Source organism: Poromitra crassiceps (genome assembly GCF_964638095.1).
Source record: "Poromitra crassiceps genome assembly, chromosome: 19".
In the NCBI taxonomy this organism is placed as follows: Eukaryota; Metazoa; Chordata; class Actinopteri; order Beryciformes; family Melamphaidae; genus Poromitra; species Poromitra crassiceps.
Genome location: NC_139646.1, coordinates 12,524,338 through 12,545,805, shown reverse-complemented (window position 1 = coordinate 12,545,805; position 21,468 = coordinate 12,524,338). Strand labels below are relative to the sequence as shown.

Genomic DNA, 21,468 nt, shown 5'->3' with positions numbered 1-21,468 from the left:
TATGTACACCCTTTATTAAAAGTTGTTGTGTCCATAAGTTTGTTTTGTATGTGTGAAGTTCCCCAGATAGAACCAAACAAACTGACCATCTACTCTCTCTCCAGTCACACGTCGCTGCCTGCCTGACTTCGGAACGATGATAGGCGGGGTGGTGGTGGTGGGCAACGAGACCATTTTGGATGACGGTAATGGCACGGTCAGTGCCAAGGACCTGCTGGAAGCGGCTAAGTGAGTCTTTCTTCCTGTATGCTTCCACACCCAAAACGAGACCAGGCAAGCCTAGTTTAGCCCGACCACAGATGCAGCCTGTGGGGAACATGGTCTGTCAGGAGCTGAAACATTTCACCATACACTCTCTGACTGTACTCCAATCAGATGACACTGACTTTACACAGAGAAGTAGCATCTAAGCCTCTGTGAACCGTTCCTCCTGTTCCTGTTATCATGGTTAACTGGCTTAACATCATGTGAACCGTAACATTATTCTCATGCGGCGATTCATTTCATGATGGATTACAAACCGTATCCACTGTTTAAGTGTCTTTATTCCATGTTATACACAGCACCTGATTCTATACAGGACCTAGCATTGAAAACAGGTCAGGTTATGTGTTTTTATGAAACCTGTATCTTAACTTTGGCTGGTAAAAATTATTCTTAGCAGTAATGTTTTTCTTAGTTTTGCAGGTGAGCTGAAAAATGTATTTTGGAAACTGGTGATAGGCGTTAAATATATTTCCTTTTGTTACAGGAAGTCGAATGTGGTAGTTGAAGCTCGCCAGGTGGCCATGAGGATCTTTGAGGACTACACTCAGTCCTGGCATTGGATATTGCTGTAGGTCTCTCCATTCTCTAGCCTAGCGGTTACTGCAATTGAACGACACAGACAAACATGATATTTTTACATGTGAAACAGACCTCGTTTTCTCCATATTTAACTTATTTTTACTAGTTTAACTCTCGGGATCATGCAAAGCTAAAATCCCATGGATGTTAAAGCTTTATCTGATGTGTCCTCCCTCTCCAGTGGTCTGGTGATCGCCATGGTCGTCAGCCTGATTTTCATCGTCCTGTTGCGGTTCTTGGCTGGCATCATGGTCTGGGTCATGATCGTCTTGGTTATTCTGGTCATTGGATACGGTAGGTCATCCATGTCTTGGCAGAGATAAGAACATTTAGGTTTTTTATGATCTATTTGAGATCATGCTGCTTATTAGTCTGGTAAAACCATCCTGATCACGTGAACTCACGTTCAGTTTTGCTGGACTGGTCTGGACTTCCACCCGCCCCCCAGCCATTTCCAGAAATTACAATGTAACTGGGCCAATCAGGAACGCTGCACCATTAGTTAACAACGTAACCGGGCCAATCAGGGCTGGAAAAACAGTAATGGCATCTCCCGAAGCAAGGAGTGGTAACGTTAACGTTGGTAGAGTAAACACAGCTCTAAGTGCAGTTATTGCAGAAATAGAGTCAATAACAACAAGAACAAGAGTATGCCACAGTGGAGTTTCTCGGCAGAAAAGACATTTTCGCCATTCTTCCGAGTGGATTTGGATTGGATTTGGCAACGCTGATTGGCTGAAGGAGTTGTCTGTCAAGGCAAGTACTCCCGCCCACTGAAACCACTGTGGACCACTGGACGTCTGGAAGTCCAGACTGATCCTTGGAGCGAAACAGAATGTGAGGTCACGTGATCAGGGTGGTTTTTACCAGGCTAGCTGCTTACAGTATGTCACAAGATATAATAAATAAATAAATAAATAAATAAATAAATAAATAAATAAATAAATAAATAGATAGATAGATAGATAGATAGATATTTAAAATACAAATTTAAAATGCTATCTTCTAACACTATTATTGCGTGTGTGTTTTTAGGGATTGTCCACTGTTACTTGGAGTTTTCCAGTCTGAAGGGCAGTCCTGGAGCTGACGTCACCATCCGTGACCTCGGGCTGCAGACGGACTTCTCTGTCTACCTGCAGATCAGACAGACCTGGCTGGCTTTCAGTACGCACAGCCACACTTGCATTCTATAATGCAACTCTTTTCTCCATGCAGCATACACACTATGTCAACATTCACGCACACACTCATTACTGGTGTGTGTGTGTGTGTGTGTGTGTGTGTGTGTGTGTGCGTGTGTGTGTGACTCCTAGTCATAAATTGCACATTATAAGAAAAACATGCATTTTATTCCATCACAGCAAATAATATAAAGCAATAACATACATTTTTATTATTAAAATGTTTCTTGTTTGCTGGAAAATCTGTCTGTATACTATATCATAATTGTGGAAATAATCACATTATGATTATGTGTCCATACTATGTATGTACGGTACACATGATACAGGACAACACACTTCCTCAACACCCTGTATTTAATAGCCTCTTGAATTAATGGTCGATGAATCAAAACCTAACAGTCGTTTAAAATCAGTGTTGCTCTTAATCTACCTTGTTAATTTTTCCCTCCCTCCTCCCTCAGTGATCATCCTGGCCATAGTGGAGGGGATCATCATCCTGCTGCTCATCTTCCTCAGGAAGAGAGTTCTCATCGCCATCGCTCTCATCAAAGAGGCCAGCAAGTCAGTCTATCTCCATCTTGTAATGCACAGGGTCATTCCGTGTGTGTGGTGGGAAAGTGTCCATGCAAGCTCAGATATTATAGTTCAGTTCATATATCACTTTTGTTTGCTGCAACAGTGACGGGACACATTCAGTTCTTACACCCAAAAAGAAAGAATGTACAGTAATCTAATTACAACTGTGGACAGAGCTTATGTGTTACTTTAGTTTGGGAACTCCCCCAGTGGAAAATATGATATGATCTGTTGAGAGGTTTTTTTGACCGTTGTCTTCTTCCGTAGAGCTGTCGGCCACGTGATGTCATCGCTGTTCTACCCGCTGCTGACTTTTGCCCTCCTGGCCATAGTGATTGCTTATTGGGGCATCACGGCTGTGTATCCTTCTGTCTATTTCAAGCCATTCAGAATATGATGGTTAATAATAAATGTTTAACTGCATAATTAATCCCTCCTTATATCATAGTGGTATGAAATATGTGAGCTGTTTGACCTGTTGTCTGTTCGTCTGCGCGCGCGCACACACACACACAAAACACCATTCCAAACATATTGCCCCTTGTTAACCCAATCTCCTTGACACCTCGGACCAGTTTCTTGTCCACCTCCAATGAGCAGGTCTACAAAGTGTTCAACACCACTGAGTGTGAGTACGCAAGAGAGACCTGCGACCCCAAGGTATGCCGGTCAATGTCAAAACCTTTATGAAAAATTGTCATCTTTCCCCTCATGATAGCCTTACTGTTTGAGCTCCATACTAATCTATTTTCTTCTCTTTCTCCAGACGTTCAACACCTCCAACATGTCATCTGCGTGTCCTGACGCCGAGTGCCTGTTTGCCTTCTACGGTGGTGAGACCCTCTACCACAGATACCTCATAGGGCTCCAGTTCTACAACGTTTTCCTCTTCTTCTGGTGCGCCAACTTTGTGACGGCGCTGGGCCAGGTCACTCTGGCGGGGGCCTTCGCCTCTTACTACTGGGCCTTCAAGAAGCCAGACGACATCCCCGCCTACCCCATCTTCGCCTCCCTGGGACGGGCGCTCAGGTTAGAAGCTGGATGATGTTCCTATGTATTTGTGTGTGTGCATGTACTTTTGTGTTCTGGGCACCCAGAGTCTATCAGTCTGACGACTCATAAGACTCTGGGACAGACCGATGATATTTCGAGGTTTGTCCGTGCCAAGCCTTCCTCTTCCGTGCGCCACGGTCATTGTTTACGATTGAAAGTGCAGATGGCATTTTGGCTAATAATAATAATATATTGCTGCATGTGATTGTGAAACGTTGTCGGACTGTAAACATTAATGGAAGCGCACGTCTTGGGGCAGACATATCCGCTCAACACTGGAAACCCTGAAATATCGTCCGTCTGTCCCAGAGTCGTCAGACTGACTCTGGGTTCCCAGATTGATGAGTGTGTGTTTGTGTGTGTGAACTCAACTCGTGCTTTATAAAAATAAAATAAAAAGCCTAATGGCAAGATCTCAACACTGTGCAAGAAATGTTGTTACCATGTCTTATACAATTATTACAGATTTGTTTTACGCTCTCTCACCCTTCCCATCTCCCTCTTCTTCCGGACCAGATTCCACACCGGTTCCCTGGCCTTCGGCTCTCTGATCCTGTCTCTGGTCCAGATCATCAGGGTCGTTCTGGAGTACCTGGATCACAAGTTGAAAGGTCAGACAGCAGAACATTAGAACACTGACTTAAATACACTTGGGGGTTCATTGACTACAGACATCAGGCATACATTTCATACATTTATCATACATTTATCAGTGGCTGTTTTCATGCATAGATACTGTAATAATGTTCATAACCCATGCAATCTAGTGACTCACGTAATCTGGCTTTGGTTCAATACATGTAAACGTCATAACTTGGTTAGAAAACGTGGCTAAAATGAAATTCTGTTTGTGAAAAACCAGCTTAAAATGCCAGGCTACTCCGATATTTAATGGGCTACTGTGGCAAAACTCAAATTTAGACAACAAAAATGTGGACTATTGTTCCCCTGTATTTGAATTAACTGACTCTTTTTTATGTGGACTGTTCTGACTGTGATCAACACATCATAGGTGGACAGGACTATTATTTTAATTGGACTCAATTACAGGGTATCAAAAGTTCATGTAAACAGCCTAACCTCAAGACCTTAACAGTGTACGGCCAAAAGCCAGCTTACTGTGCATGCATGTCAAGGTAGCCGGTCATAATCTCAATACATTCATCCTTCTTGCTCTCACCCTTCAGGTGCCCAGAACAAATTTGCCAAGTTCCTGCTCAAATGCATGAAGTGCTGCTTCTGGTGTCTGGAGAAATGCATCAAGTTCCTCAACAGGAACGCTTACATCATGGTGAGGTTCTGGAACTGCAATACAGCTGACTAACAGATTTCAGCTCTGGTTCATTTTTAAAGTGATGTTGATTTCTCTCTCTCTCTCTCTCTCTCTCTCTCTCTCTCTCTCTCCTCTCTCTCTCTCTCTCTCTCTCCCTCCCCCCTCCCTTCCACTAGATTGCCATTTATGGCAAAAGCTTCTGTCCCTCAGCTCGAGATGCCTTCTTCCTTCTCATGAGGAACATTCTCAGGTGGGCATTCATGTAACTTAACGTTTTAAATAGAGCTGCTACACTAGCCTCTATTATCGCTACTACAGTATTAATATTAGTATTTACATGTATTATTCACTTGTTTTGTAAAATCAATAAGCTAAGCATTAGTTTCTAGACTACCTACATCCTAATATCCATTCAGCATTTATTTATTTCTCAGAACAGTTTATTTATTTCTACTTGCATGTCCTGCACATGTGTCTGTTCTCCATACAGAGTGGCAGTTTTAGACAAAGTAACCGACTTCCTCCTATTTCTTGGGAAGCTCCTCATTGTGGGCATTGTTGGTAAGGCAGCTTTTACTTTTAAAATGGAGGAACATTTTCTACACCTCCTCAGAAATGAAATGAATCCTCTAAGCCTTCATTCACATTCTTGTTCCTATACAGGGATCTGCTCTTTCTTCTTCTTCTCTGGAAGGATCAAAGCAGTAGAGGAAGCGGCTCCCTCTCTCAACTACTATTGGGTTCCCATACTGGTGAGAGAGAATGATGTCTATAGACCAAATCAGCGGGATGTTTACATTTACTTCCGGGTACCCCTGGATCCACACATTATAATGGCGGTGAACGGCACAAACTGACGTTTTGAAGACAAAAACAGACAAAGAAGACAAAAATGGTTCGTCCGTGTTGTGTTGTTGTTTAATATCATAACAACACTTTCACTAACGTTAGTGGAGACCAGACTAGCTAATTTACCTGTTGGACCAGACTAGAGTAGACTTGAAGCTAAATTAAATTGACGTGGCGTCAGTATCTCTGTCTGTACCAGGCTCTTTCTCGCCGAGAAGAGCCTGGTGACGCGAGGTTACTCTGTAACGTTAACGACTGCAAAAAAACAGCGAGTTTGACAGACAAACAAACGATATTAGCTAGCTAACACTACATAAAACAAACACAGAAGAAAGGCTAGATACGTCGGACAAGCATGTTTACCAACCGTTTAACCATTTAAATTGAAAGTAGTCGGCTGAAAACAACGAGAGGGTTTGACAGCATTTATTTGACAACACGCACATTTAAACCTGCCGCCTTCCCCAAGTGGTACCCGGAAGTAAATTTGTTTACATGGTGACGTCACGGTGATTTGGTCTATACAATGTCATCTTTGGCTTTGAAACTTTACCATAGAGAGAGATATCCCAAAATCACATCGCATTATGATTCCAGTCAAAGACGATAACAATAATATTGACCTACAGTATCGCCCAGCCTGTTTACATCTCGGTGGGTCTTGCATCATACCTCTTACATTACAAATTTGTCATTGTCTAGACGGTGGTAGTGGGCTCCTACCTCATCGCCCATGGCTTCTTCAGCGTGTACGCCATGTGTGTGGACACACTCTTCCTCTGCTTCTGTAAGTACCTCTGCGTAGTTGTTATTAACATGTGGGTGGATAGGCACAGTGTTGAGTTCTCTTCTTCAGGTGCATCTTGATATCAGCTGTCCTCTCTTTAAACACTCATACCACTGCCTCAGGCTGAGCAGCTGGATTCCTCTTGTTCCTGCCATGTTTCTGACTGTTCTTCTCTTCTCACTTTCCCCTTTATTTTTCACACCTTCTTTTTCACCACGTTTTGCCCATGTTTTCATTTTCTCCTAATTTTCTATTAACCCAATCAAACATAAATCACTCACTCACACACACACACACACACACACACACACTCGAAAAGGCGAGGACTTGGAAAGAAACGACGGCTCGTCCGACAGGCCATACTTCATGTCCCCCAAGCTGCACGAGATCATCTCCAAAGCAAAGATGGCGGACGACCGGGACGGGGTGGAGCAGGCGGATTCTGCCAGGCAGGACGAGGTGCAAGTGGAGGAGGAAACGCCTCTTCAGCAAGACGGAGAGATCCAGCTAAAACAGCAGCAAGCGCTGATGCAGGGCAACGAGGAGGAGCAGCCCCTGCGGTCCGTGACGGACGCTGAAGAGGCGCGGGAGGAGAAGACCGAGGAGAAACGAGCAGAGGAGGCCGAAAAGACAGAAGAAGTGGACGTGGCAAAACCGGCGGAAAAGCAGGAGTCGAAAGAGGAGGGTAAAGCCGAGGAGGTGGCGCCTCCATCTGCTGAGGCTGAGAAAGAGGAGGGTAAAGCAGAGGAGGTGCTGCCTCCATCTGCTGAGGCTGAGGAAGAGGAGACGGCTGGAAAGAAAGATGAGAAGGAGGAAGCTAAAGAAGAGGATCCTGCCTCTGCACCACAGGAGTAGATGTTAAAAGAACACGGCAACATTTTGGGAGAGTCGCCTATTTGCCATATTCCCGATAGTAAGACGAGAAGATAGATCCCCTTCTCTTCTCTGAGCGTGCAGAGAAGCACTAGTTGTAGCTTAGCACAATGACTGGTAGTCTGTGGGACTGGCTATCCTACCCCTGTTAAGCCACCAGTGCCAAAACGCTCTTATGTACTCTTACAGTATGTAGCCTACACGTGCATTCACCACGTTTTGAAAAATAATGCAAAATTACGAGACATTGTCATTTTTGAAGCAAATACAGTACATAGCCAGAACTACTACAAAACCGGAAGTTCTGTCTATGTATTTGCTTTGAAAATGACAATGGCTTGTATTTTTTTTTTACATTATTTCATAACATGGTGAATGCCACAAAATGCACATAACAGTACATAAGAGTGTTTTGGCACTGTTGGGATGTATATTTGGTGACTTAACAGAGGTAGGCTAGCCAGTCCCGCGGACTACCAGTCATTGTGCTAAGCTAATTAGCAAGAGGGTCACATCACTACTCTTCTACTGCACGCACAGAGAAGAGAAGGGCATCTATCTTCTCGTCTTACTATCGGGAAGATGGCGAATAGGCGAATCTCCCAAACTGTTAGCGTGTTCCTTTAATATTAATGCAATGGCCAAAAAAAAAAGCGAGGCTTGGTAAAACCTCATGAAACATAAAATGCGTACGTGCTGAACGGAACAACTGTAACTAACAACTTTGTGGTCAGGACCTGTTAAATGTAGTAGGCTGTACAATGAGCTAAAATGCAGATCAGTGGCACGAGTCGTGTGTGGGGTCGAAGCAGGTGGAAAAACCCAGTGCATCTCTGTAGCTTGAGTAAACGTTCTGTCGTGTTGGTTTTAGACAGTGTTGGTTTTGATATCGTGAAGATCTGTAGAACATTGTGAGTGCTGACCCGGTGCCTGATTACTGTCATTAATATGTTGCTGTCTCAATCGTGTCAATGAATGCACTACAGAACCACTAAATACCATGTTTACAGTCACAACAACACGTCTCAATCAATGGTGAATCTCCTTCACTGTTTACAATAATACCAGCTGACGCCAAATGGTTCCAAACATATTTAATATGAATATTACATCTTTTTTTCCCTATGGAACTAATGTGTATATACAGCAACAGTGTACGTCTATTAATGTATTTATTTTGCTTCAGTCTTGGTAGAGATGCCCCCACCAAGATTGGATGTTATCCCATGTATTGTATTGCCACCTACTTGCCTTGGTATTTCAGACTGGCATAAGTGCTGTGATTGTGTTGCCATGACGCAACCGTCTTGACCTCTCAGACTCTGCAAACCCTACAATTGTTTACTGACTCCACTTGCCTTGCTCTCCTCTGCCCCCTGGCCTTCTTTCTCAGTGCTGCATGGTGTCTACACGGCCTAACGAGCTTCTTTTTCTCAGTGCTGCATGGTGTCTATACGGCCTAACGAGCGCTTTGCTACTAACATCTTCACGTCTCTGGATGCTTTTGTACTTTTCTCTCCTTTGTCACGTTGTGAGCGTTGTGTAAGTAGATTTTCCACTGATGACATTCCATGTTTATTGGATGTAGTTATTGATTATTAAAGGTAATTGTATTTAATCACAGTAGTTTTGTTATGTGTAAATGTACGAGTGCCGCGTTGTTGGCGTTTGGATAAAGGAAAAACAGGTGAGTTTGCATGTACAACAAAGTCAGCTTTAACGGATAATGTAAGTCCACCCCAAAATGAAAATGTAGTGATTGTCTACTCACCCCCATGCCAATGGAAGGGCGGGTGACATGTTTTACTCCACAACACATTTGTGGCGTTTCACAGCAGAACACCGTTGCAGAATTCTCTTAAACAATTTAAGTGGATGGGGACCAACTTTCAAACGTAAAAAAACAAACATGAAAAGCTTCCATATTGCTCACCTGGCGTAATCCAAGTTTCATATACAGTATAATAATATTTTGTGGACTACTGTTAAAAACCGTCACCCGTCCTTCCATCAACATGGCGGTGAGTAGATAATGACTGAATTTTCATTTTTGGGTGAACCTATCCTTTAAATAAGAGAGGCAGGGCTTTGGCACTTAGAGAAAATGGACAATTACAAACGCAGGATAGCTGTAGGCCAATATTGGCACGTTGCTAGGCTATAGTGTTTTCTCTCAACCCCTTTTGTCCATGTCACAGTGGAGGACCTTGAACGGAACGATGGAACAGCAGAGAGACCGTACTTCATGTCCCAGAACCTGCTCACCCTCCTCAAGAAGTCCAATGAAGTGGCCAAAACTGTAGACTAACTCACACACGAGTGTCTGTGTCTGTGTGTGTGTGTGTGGGGGGGGGGGGGGGGGGCTGTCTTATTTGCGAGTGAGAGCAGAACAAAGAGAGAAGGTTAATTCTAACCACTATAGGAACGACTTGTGCTATGTATCGCGTGCCTTAAGTTTATTATGAGCAGCGTTGTCTGTCACTGTATTTTGTCTTTATGTACTTTTGTATGTTGTTACTAGCCTTCAGGTCATGCATCATATGCCCTCTGAATTAAGGTTTTTTTTTTAATTCCAGAAGGGGAAATGGGAGCTCATGTTCCAGACTATAACAAATAATTTAAACCGCAGTACTTCTTTTTACTTTTTTTTTTTCTCAGTAATGTTTTTGTCTTGTCTTATTATTATTTGTAATTTTGTGCATTTTGCTCTTGTGACTGTTTCACTTTGATGTTGTAACTTTTGCTTGTTTGTTTTCAAATCAGGCATTGTTGAAAGTCATGCAGCCCATGTGGAGGCTTTGAAGGGTCCATAATCTTTCAATGAGGCTGCAGTGTTATGGAAAATGTGTGCTGTTACATCAGTGATACTATTATTATTATCATTTCATTAAGCTTACTGCATATTGCACTGTTTGAAATTAACTCACCAAAGCAATGTTCCTAAACTGTAGGCTATTAAAACTTGAGAAGATGTACACATCATATAGCCATAAGAGATTACAGGTCTTGACCCAAGTGTTTTTTACTTGGAAGCTATTTGTTATTTTATATAGCTCAAGTTCATTTTTTAAGTTAATGTTCATGCTTTCCATTAAATATGAAACATATCCATGAGAAATGTGCAGATTTTGAGTTTATGAAAGCATTTAAATTACATTACATTTTGTTGTAAATTAAGTTTTGTATTGCCATATCAGTGTTCAAAGAAAAGAAAGTAACACAAAAAACTGCTTCTTCTAGACCTTTTTACAAAGCCGTTTTTCATAGTGGACTGGGATATTGATTAAGACTTGGATGATCACTGTAGCAGTGTTTTCCGTGGTACTGTAGGTGTTCATACTTGTTTGGCTGTGTTGGTAAATTCGATTTGAAAGTTACAGCATTTTTTGATTGTGTAATCTGTGAAATCTGATTAATAGGCCTATGTTGAATTTATTGATGAGTCCTGTAGGGAAACTATATAAAGTTAGTTTAATCCCACCCAAAAACATTCCCTTTATAGAATTTTATGGGAAATTGTGGAAAGCTGAAAAAACAAAGCATTTTTTTTTAATAATCAAGACAAACTGGCTTATAAAGGGTTACAATTTTGAAAATCAATAAACATTTGGGTATGTATGATGTCGTCTGAGGTCTGAAGGTATAAGGTTTGGCACACACACACACACACACACACAAAACTTCACCACTGTATTGTTAAATTAAGTGACCAAAAATGGTCACTTAATAAGTCAACCTGGGATAGGTGAAATATTAATTTACCCATCATGAGAGTTAAACAAAAAGGCTATATGGGTTTTGTTTCCATTATTGCGTTATATGGTGCACACATCACATCAATAGTCTCGAGAACCTGAAATGAAAAATAAATTGCCTTTCCTGGGCTAGTAGCCATTGTGGATTTACCATTTCCACCCTACTCAGTCACAAAAAGGAAATTAAACGGTAAGTAAACGGACTGAAGTTACATTTCTGTAATCAATAGCCGCCCTGTATTTAGATAACGAGACCGTTCTTTGGAAACTTTGAGCCGCCCTCGACTTGGTCAATGTGTACTGTTGCTAGGCAACGTGGTCACAGGTCTTCCGGTTGATGCAGCCAGTGGTTGAGACCTCGAAACCAACACTGGATGGACAAATTAGTATTTCTTTGATATCTGTGCTTGAAATAATAGACAGAAAATGGCATTTAGTGTCGATGCGATGAAACCGCCCCTACACGACCAAATAAATGAAATGCAGCGAAAAATTCAACTACTCGGTAAGTTGTAACGTTACCTGACAGACCACTCCGCTGGGAGAGGTCTTTGCTGATCCCAGCTAGGTTAGCTAACCACAATCGGATTTTTTTCTACTTTTAACGCTAGTTGTCAGTTGAGCGATATAAGTTTAAACAAAAGTATCTCAAATAAACCATGTTTAATTGTTACCGCTAATATTTTGTTAAGAGTCCTTATTTATGGAGGCCTGACCTAGAAAAAAGCATAAAAACATTACAAAAGCACGATATAGTTCAACAGGCTTGTGAAGATGAAGCCAGTCGTGTTCTGACCATTGGTTCTGACTTCAGACCTTTATGGACAAACAGAAATCGAATATAAACGGCCTACCATCAACGGAATGCCTGGCATTTATACCAGTATTTTGTATATGGGCTAGTAAATTATATATATATTTTTTTTTTAATTCATTAGTAATATGGCCAAGAAGAAACCCAGGGACTACCTAGGTTTAGAATGTGAGAGGTCTATGTATTCTCAAATAAAAAGAACAAAACTCCTAATCTAGCTCTATATAATTGGTGGTGTAACGACGAATGTCTCCACCAGAGGGCGACAGAACTGCGTACTATGAGAGCTCTCAGTCCAGCATCAAGAAGAACAGAGAGACCATCCTTCATCTGAGGCAGGACAACAAGAGACTGCACAGGAAGTTTGCACAAACTCTTGCTGTAAGTCCCCTTCCCAGCTCTGTTGTTTATTTGTTGTCTATTGCTCTCTGTTATCATCACCTGCTGTCTCTTTCAACTAAACAGTAAATCTGATCAAGCCTGACTCGTCCCCCCTGCAGTAGTCTTTTTCACTTAAAGAAAAATTTGTGTTTTGGTCTCATGTCTAGGGTGATGAACATGTCATCAAAGAAGCCTTTCATAACAGAGGCTTGGAGAAGGATGCCTACCGCAACATGTCTGGGAAGGTAAGAGCAACCACTATACAGTACATAGGCCTGTTTCTGATTCTGAGTCTCAGCCAGTGAGCAAACCCACCCCTTCCCTCTGATGATGCAGAAGTTAATTGAAAAGCTGTAGTTCCTCGAATGGCCACTGGGCGTCGGGGGCAGTAGGCATTCCCCCCATGTTGAAATGCCCAACTTTGTAACAGGATTAAACATCTTTCCAGTGAGGGGCAAAACACGGTTTTGGTCTATATAGCTAATTTTCACCTTTTCATAACAACTGTAGGGGGGGGGGCATTTTTTATATAACTCGCCCGTTTGGAGTAAAATAGATGATAAAAAAGGAGGTGATTGACAGATCACCTGTCCAGTGATCACGCAGCTTGCTGAACACGGACCAATAGCAGGCGGAGCTGCGGCTCTGGGTGACTCCCATCTCACATGAGGTGCAGAAGGACTCAACCCATTCCCTCCCACTCTGCTGATGAAAAATCAAGATGGTGACGGCCAACGTTTCAACTCCAAACGGGAGACCAAGATCAGTGGGATAGCTCTGTCCATATTATTTACGTCAGTGGTCCCGGCGTAGCACGCTGTATAGGCGCTGCAGGCTCCATTCAACAAGGCCCTACTTTTTCATACATGTAGCAATCACAATAAAACAGTACTTTCCTTATACACAAGGTCGTTGTCCATCAAGTCAGGCTATTTGTGTTCTTAAATATTGCATAGTTTCCAATTCTGAGCATTTTTTGTCATGCCAGAGCCTGTCATTTCTGTTTTTATTCCTGTCTTTTCCTTTGAAAATGGCCGTTGTTGTTCTTCCGCTTCCCAGCGGGGAAGCAGCGCCATCTCTGCTGCACATCTGGAAGAACAGAAATTACAGGCTCCAGCATGACAAAAACACCTCGGAATTAGAAACTACGCAAAATATAAGAACACGAATAGCCCGACTCGACGGACAATGACCTTGTGTATAAGGCAAGTAGCCTGCTGTTTTATTGTGATTGCTACATGTATGAAAAAGTAGCGCCTATACAGCGCCTATACAGCGTGCTACGCTGAGACTCAGAATGAGAAACAGGCTCAGATTTGCATTGAGGCTAATATACTGTATCTCTGTCTACCTTTCACACACACACACACACACACACACACACACGCACAAACTTCCTGTCTGTCAGGCGGCCGTCACAGTGCTGGACCAGAAGGTGCTGATCAAGATGAAGCGTCTCAATGCCCTGAAACACAACACCCAGACTCACCGGCAGCAGCTGGAGGAGCTGCAGCTGCAGTACCAGAGACTGAAGCCAGAGGGCAGCAGGATCACACAGTCTGCTGATGTTCGCAGTCAGAAAAGAGCAGAAGATGAACAGGTATTCAACCGTCAGGCGCCATGGTCAGGCGCATGAGATGCCTGTGATAACCACAACTTTTCTACCCAGTTTTCAGTCCTGATATGAAATACACTCACATACAGCAATAAACAGCGCTGTGTGTGTGTGTGTGTGTGTGTGTGTGTGTGTGTGTGTGTGTGTGTGTGTGTGTGTGTGTGTGTGTGTGTGTGTGTGTGTGTGTGTGTGTGTGCGTGCGTGCGTGCGTCTGTGTGTGTGTGTGTGTGTGTGTGCGTGTGTGTGTGTGTGTGTGTGTGTGGGTTGTCTCTTCAGAACCTGCGGGTGCTCGAGAACAATCTGGAGAAGACCCAGTTAAAGTGCCAAGAGGCTGAGCACATCATGAGAGGTTATCTCAAACTCAAAAACCACCTGCAGGTAAGGCCAACATACAAACGATTCCTTTTTAGCCTCTGGGTAATTATTTTGTGTAGTCATTGTCAGATGTTTGAATTGAACTCAATTCAGTTGAGCTGAATTGTGCAGACGTGAAATTAGCTGAATTGAAGTAATAAGTAGTAGTAATAGTAGTAATAGTAGTAATTGAAGTAAGTAAGTAGTAAGTAGTGGACATTGCCACAAGATCTCTTTGCACTGTCGTTTTCCCACCATGGCATCATTCACTCGTTGTGCAGAGTTGTTATAGACGGTTTTCACAGAATTGTCAGTCCTGACTCGCAAACACTGCAACAGGAAGTGAGCTGGGGTTCAATTTAGAATGTTTATGTTGTCAAGTTAAAACTGTCTATAGCACTCTATACTGTATATAGATTCTCAACACTTTATACACCCTTTTCCATGTAGAAATTACAGATGAAAAAATGACAAATTTGGTCACAAGCCGTATTATTTATCAGTATTTATCAGCAGGTCAATCATCAGTTCACTGATTCAGCTGCTCATTACAATAGGCCCTACTGCACCCACACGAGAGCTGAAGTGCTTGTATTGTACAAAGTCTGCTAATATTTCTAGCTGTCTGTTGCTCATAGTGCTCCACAGTGTAATTGCTATGAGACTGTGCTGTACCTGTGATATGGGACTGTGTACCTGGTGGCATGTGGACTGCCAGTGAAGCTTCCACACTGGTAGTTCCTGTCCCAGACTCACTTTACCTTTGTTTGCACTTTATACCAGCACTTCTTATCATATACAAGCACGCCTTATCAGCGCTTTTCTTCTGTATTTAGGAACGTTTATTAGTCAGTAGACAGATATTCATAGTGGTCGACAATGTCACACCATTGACATTGTCCACCACCAGCTGCCTTTGGCATCTTTACAGTTTACATTTTTAAAATTTGATTATATAGACCCTTTTCACAGCAGCCCGTTTTGAGGTGGTAAACAAGGAAGTAAAGCAGGTGTAACCAATGCCGTTAACGATGTCCCATTCCATTCAGGTGTTCCAGTGCCAGGGCCCTCATTGATGTTATGGGTCACACGTACCTGCTTTACTTCCTGCTTTACCACCTCAAAACGGTTGCAAAGGAAAGGGCCTATTCTCTAGTGAAACCATTGAAAACGCTTCAATTTCTAGATCACAACAGCCAATAAAAACAAGTGTAATTCTCAGGGCCACGTGCTGTGACAATCCTTCTAAGACTACAGAATCCTTTCTCACAGCCGTTCCTCCTCTCTCTCTCTTCCCTCTATCTTTCCTGTCCTCTTTGTTTCTGTCACTCTTCCACTCTCACCCCTTCAGGAGGAGAGTCTGTCCTTCCAGGGCCAGCTGGACTGTCTGGAAGCAGACATCCTGAAGCACAGAGAGGAGCTTCATAGCCTGCAGGTCATGAACAATTACGCCCAGCTCTCTAAAGACGCTGCCAAGGTGACACCGTAGGCGTAGACAGTGAAAGAGATGGACGGAGTGTGTGTGACACCACCCACTGCTTTGTGGCCTCGTGTTCTGAATCCTCTAGTTTGGCGTTTTGGCCGCTGCCGCATCTTGGGTTTTTCGCACAGCTCGCGTGAGACAGCACAATAGACCCATTTCACGGGGGCCATTTTGTGCCGAAAAGGCAGGATAGACACAGGTGCAAGCAACACACTAATGAGGGTTTCCAAATTCCAATCATGGAAGTTGGAAACCCTCATTAGTGTTTTGCTTGCACCTGTGTTTTCCCTGCCTTTTTGACACAAAATGGCCCCCGTGAGAAGGGTCCATACCGGGGGTTTCCCACAGAGCCACAGCTCCGCCTGCTATTGGTCTGTGATCGGCGAGCTTTACGATCACTGGACAGGCGACCTGTCAATCACATCCAACATATTGTCTTTTCTATCGTCTATTTTACTCTAATCGGGTGAGTTATATAAAAATTCACCCCCCGTAATTAGCTATACACACCAAAACTGTTTTTTTAACCAAGCTGTAATTTCTTTTATTTACTGTGTAAAGACGGGCATTTTAACCTGTCACTTTAACATGCCACTCTGTCTCTCTCTCTTGTCCCATCTGCCCCATCCCTCCTGTCGTCCACTCTATCTCTCTCTCTCGTCGCTCCTGTCATCAACTCTGTCTCTCTCTCGTCCCTCCTGTCATCAACTCTGTCTCTCTCTCTTGTCCCTCCTGCCGTGCTCCTTCCAGGCAGAGTTACAGCAGCAGGAGGAGTTGCTCTACAAGGAGCGTAAGGAGAGAGAGCGCGTCATAGCCTGCTATAGGAAACAGGTTGAGGAGCGCAAGGCCCAGACTGAAAAAGTCGATAGAAGGGTGAGTTATATGTGGCCGTAGCCTATATACTGTATGTGAAATTCATCCATTTCAATCAATTCTAATCAATCAGTCCTACTTGGCCCTCAGCACTTGTAACTGAACACAGTATCAAATGCTGTGCTAGCCAACAATTCCAACAATTGCGCAGTTGGTGTCCACTCCATTCATGGAGAGGAGTGACATAGCTGAATATATCAACAGACATGACCCACATAACAGGATTTGTTGATATCAAAGTAGCTCAAGTCTTTTTGGTCAGAATAAAGCTTCGTTCAGAACAGGGAAATAATTCATCATTGAGTTTGGAGTGCTGAATGATTGTAACGTGTGCTACCTCCAGGCCCAGAGAGTGCCTCTGCAGCCGGACGAGCTGAGCAGCGAGGCCCATCGCAGCACCACCAGGATAGGAGGTGAAGAGGAGAAGACCATCTCCACTTTTGAGGAAGCCTTCCGACGCATTAAGGAGGCCACTGGAGTCACCAACATACAAGTACGGGTGTGAAAAGATATCCTTAAAGGGACACCACTGAAAAACAATGCTGATTTATTTTGCATATTAGCTCACACATATCCAAAAACTGTCAACAGTTTTGCAGACATTAATTTAGTTTGACAGTCTCCTGTGCCCTCCGGGAATAAGAGTACCCAAACCCATCTTCGGCACACTTTCTGTATGCTCTGGAATGTGTGGAATGTATCGTTAGATTTATTTTTTTATTTTTTTATTTTTTTATTTTTTTATTTATTTTTTTATTTACTCGATATACTATACTACTGACATGATACAAATCTGGTCTAAAACCTTTAAGAGTTGATTTGTGTTAAGTGTGGACCATTGATCTCACCAGAAGGCTCTGAATCATTGTGTACAGTCTTGTGATGACATCACTGGTCCACACTTAACTCAAGTCAATTCTCAATAACTATCAAACTAAATGAATGTCTGCAAAATTACAGTTTGTGTTATCATGTGTAAAAACAAATCTGCATTGTTTTTTGTGTCTCTTTAAGTGTTGTTGTTGTTGTTTTTAATCTCTGTAAATAGTCTGATATTTGTTTCTGTGAAGTAGCTGTCCACAATACTCATCCACAATGTAGAGCTGAACAGTCACGTGACATCTTTTGCCCCGGAAGTGTTTTTCTCATCCATTTTCTCCACACAAGTTGCCCTAATCTTCTTCGGTAGTTTAAAATCTTGTGTGGTGTATTACCCCCCCCCACACACACACACACACACACACACACACACACACACCTGTCTGTTATATGTGGGCACCCGGGCCCCCTATCATAAGCTTTAAATAGCTTCTTTGGGGTGACCCTTTCATGCATCCAATTACTGTAAATATATGTATGCAGCATGTACTGTATTCCATGTTATGATGTGTGAAATAAACTAAAACTAAACTAAACTAAACTAAGCTAAACTAAACACACACACACACACACACACCTTTTTTTCTCCCTCAGGCAAACCCTTTTGGTGTCACGACCCCAAATTTGGAACCACTGTGTTACTGCGTGTACTATACCAATGTGCAAATGCATGTGTGTTAATGTGTGTGTAGGAAATAGCGGAGCGCTTCGTCTCTCAGGGGGAGACACACAAACACCTGGAGGAGCTGAAGGTGGAGAATGAGAGGATCCTGCTGCAGCTGAAGGAGGAGAAGGAACTCCTGAAGCAACAGTTTCAGGATCTGAAATATTCTGGGGAGGCTAAACTCTCCAGGTGAGACAGCAATACCATTGGTATCAAACTGTTCTGGGTGACAGGATAGGGGTCTTTCACTTCAATCATTTGAAAATATATTTTGAAACAACAATCCACCAACTAATGATGGATCATTCATTCAGGACAATTCCTCTGTAGGCATCTGCATGAACTATTACAAAAGATGTCCAATTTTCAAATTTAAAAGAAAACCCACTACCAGTGTTTACTGAATTGATTGGGAATTTCCCAAACCCTGTTGTATGTGCTAGGGAGCAACCCAACCTCCTAACTGTCCATCTGTCTTGCAGCTGTATGATATTGTTTCTGTCTTTCTCTGGCCTTCCGCTGTGGTTTTAATAGTGGGCAGCAGAAGCTGGAGGAGCGTGAGCACCACCTGCAGGCTGAGGAGCAGAGGTGTGATGCAGCCAAACAGTGTCTGGACTGGCTGGTTAAAACCCTCAGTGCTGTCCATGCTGGAGTGGAGCACCTAGCTGACAAACTGCAACACATCACACTGGTAGAAAACTTCCTCAAGATCATGACTGTAAAATGTCCAATTGATTTACCAATCAGTAGTGACTTGTTGTTGTTGTTGTTGTTGTTGTTGTTGTTGTTGTTGTTGTTGTTGTTGTTGTTGTTGTTGTTGTTGTTGTAATAACAATGTTCATATCTGGCATTGCATGTTTATGAACCAAAGGGAATCATTATATTTGGCACTGTAGTATAAAGGTAGAAAATATGTCTGCTGCACATCTAAAAAAAATCTGGTGACTTTCCCATCCATGAATCCACCCACACAACATCTAAATTCTTTCCCCCCCAAACTATCCTCCAATTGACCTTTCCTAAGTCCCGCCCATTTTTGCTCTGTGTTCCAATAACTGTTGAGCAAGCTTGTTCCCAAACTTTTCAGCCCCCGACCCCCAAAATAACAATGCCAGAGGCTCGCGACCCTCACTGTCCCCAGAGGTGGTTCATGGTTGAAGCATTTCATAAACAAAACAAACAATTATGGTTCAAATGTACTCTTTTTAATAGTTTTTTAGTTTTTACGTAGCACGTGGGAGGATCACGCTATTCCCACCAGTTCCCTTCCACCCCGAACAAGTGCCCTGACAGACCAGAGGAGGTGCTAGTGCAGCAACCAGAACACATAGCCTTAATCCGGCTTCCTACCCGCAGACACAGCCGATCATGCCTGTATGGACGCCCGACCAAGCCGGAGGTAACACAGGGGCACGAACCTGCGACCCTCGTGTTGGTAGACAGGGAATCTACCTCTACACTACCCGGACGCCCTTTTAGACTTTTTTGTGTGTGCTTAAAATGTTAGAGGTTTTCTGTTAATTTAAAAGATTTACTACAAGTATGATTTATACTATCTGAAATGACACATTCTCCTCTTTAACATTATAGACTTGAGCACACAGAAAGCAGTTATACACAGCAACAACACCTCTGCTGCTCTCTACACATGAAAGTTGACCTAAGTTCTGACCTAGGGGCGGGGCTTAGGAAGGGTCAATTCAACCCTTGTTGTCCCAGCAGAGTGAAGGCTCGGTGGGCCAGCTGTCGCCCAGCTCAGAGCAGTTTGTGGTGGAGCTGCTGATCCAGTGTGAGCTGAAGCTGCAGCTGCTGCAGGAGGAGCTGCAGGGCAAAGACCTGGCTGCGGTTAGGAAGGAGATGGAGGAAGAGGAGGTGAGAGCAGACTTCACTTGGCTGCTGGTTGATATGAACATTCAGCCAGTTGATATGGGCTTGTTTACATTTGGGGTTAGCATGTAAACGACAGTTCTGCATAATGAAGCATCTTTTTACCTGTTGGGGCACCTCCTGTTAAGTCTATTGTAATGTACAGTAAGCTTATCCCTACATGCATATTCATTCAGCCATGCTGTGGTGCTTGTCTAGCTTATCTGTCCCAGCTGAATGGAAAGCCAGCTGAGATGTTTGCTCTTGATTAACTAACGCTCGACAGCACCTTCTCTGTTTGAGAACATAGCCTATCATGGTGGACCATAGGACAAATGTTCTGACGTAACAGTGTCTGTCATTTACTAATGACATTGACCACTTTAATCTCAGATCCATTTTTGGAAGGCATAATCTCTGTAGTTGACGTAACTCTATTCTGATGACTGATATTAATGTGAAAATCAGCCAAGCCTTGCTTGACCAGCACTGACTTGGCTAATGACCTTTAAAGTGATCATCTCTAAGATTTCAGTTTTGTTCTCTTTGGCGACACCTATGGCGATGATTGGTAATTGCAGCAATGCTAGCAGAGACCGTTTTTTTTAGCTTGTTATCTTACTTCACACAAGAGATGAAGAGCGAGTCTATTGACTTAGCTCCGCCCAGCCTCTCTGGGGTGTCACCACAGATACCCAGTTCATAAATGCAGCAATACTGAAAATGAAAAGGCTTCCATCAATGGGCTATAGGGTCAATGCAATCATCATTGTGTTAACTCAGTCTGCAATAGATAGTGACTTAACAGACATTTATTTTATTTAGGCCTAAATGGAAATCTTTGAGAATATCACTTTAATAATATAGAATAATAAAAGGGTGTTAGTGGCTTTTTAAGATTTGAGATTTGAGTTTCACAATGCGCAGTGATTTTTAGTTGTATACAGTCTCATCGCCCACAATATTTGTCCTGGTGCGAGTCAGTGGCCATGCATGTGTGAATATGTCTGTGTCGTCTGAACAGTTCTATGCCAGGATTGAGGGGAAACTCCCAGATTATAATACCCGCATTAAACTGCCCGAGGACCAAAGGCTGGACCTCTTCGACGGTGAGTTTGGAGCCACACACACACACACACACACACACACACACACACACACACACCTGTGTACATCTTTCTCAGTTTCAAACCCACTTCTTCTCCATCTCAGAGGAAGACGAGAGTGAAGAGGACGAGGCTGACATCATCTCGCGGGAGGCGCTGAAGCGTCAGTCTCAGCTGATCGTTGACTCAAAGACCAAGAGAAAACCCTGGAAGAAGAAGAAGGGCAAGTTCTGA

At 43.1% G+C, this 21,468-nt stretch overlaps 2 protein-coding genes across 4 annotated transcripts in view; both read left to right on the top strand.

Moving 5' to 3' along the window:
* Nucleotides 1-11,053, top strand: part of slc44a2 (solute carrier family 44 member 2 (CTL2 blood group)) — a 31,313-nt gene extending 20,260 nt beyond the window's left edge. For 2 of the 3 annotated variants that reach the window (XM_083655388.1, XM_083655389.1), the window contains exons 8-21: nt 105-228; nt 752-835; nt 1,028-1,140; nt 1,882-2,013; nt 2,495-2,594; nt 2,877-2,969; nt 3,185-3,269; nt 3,376-3,638; nt 4,179-4,273; nt 4,850-4,953; nt 5,112-5,185; nt 5,426-5,687; nt 6,487-6,571; nt 9,643-11,053. In XM_083655388.1, the coding sequence (XP_083511514.1) occupies nt 105-228; nt 752-835; nt 1,028-1,140; nt 1,882-2,013; nt 2,495-2,594; nt 2,877-2,969; nt 3,185-3,269; nt 3,376-3,638; nt 4,179-4,273; nt 4,850-4,953; nt 5,112-5,185; nt 5,426-5,687; nt 6,487-6,571; nt 9,643-9,752 (1,724 nt within the window). In that variant the 3' untranslated portion in view covers nt 9,753-11,053. The remainder of the gene's footprint in view (nt 1-104; nt 229-751; nt 836-1,027; nt 1,141-1,881; nt 2,014-2,494; nt 2,595-2,876; nt 2,970-3,184; nt 3,270-3,375; nt 3,639-4,178; nt 4,274-4,849; nt 4,954-5,111; nt 5,186-5,425; nt 5,688-6,486; nt 6,572-9,642) is intronic. The other variant, XM_083655390.1, reaches the window with a different exon arrangement.
* A 572-nt stretch (nt 11,054-11,625) lies between these two features.
* odad3 (outer dynein arm docking complex subunit 3) lies at nt 11,626-21,468 on the top strand (the record flags this gene model as incomplete). Its single annotated transcript, XM_083655784.1, has 13 exons — nt 11,626-11,704; nt 12,273-12,394; nt 12,562-12,639; nt 13,803-13,994; nt 14,286-14,387; nt 15,715-15,840; nt 16,597-16,719; nt 17,063-17,212; nt 18,291-18,451; nt 18,797-18,980; nt 19,985-20,134; nt 21,153-21,237; nt 21,341-21,468. The coding sequence occupies 13 exons, from the start codon at nt 11,626-11,628 to the stop codon at nt 21,466-21,468; spliced, it is 1,680 nt and encodes a 559-aa protein (XP_083511910.1).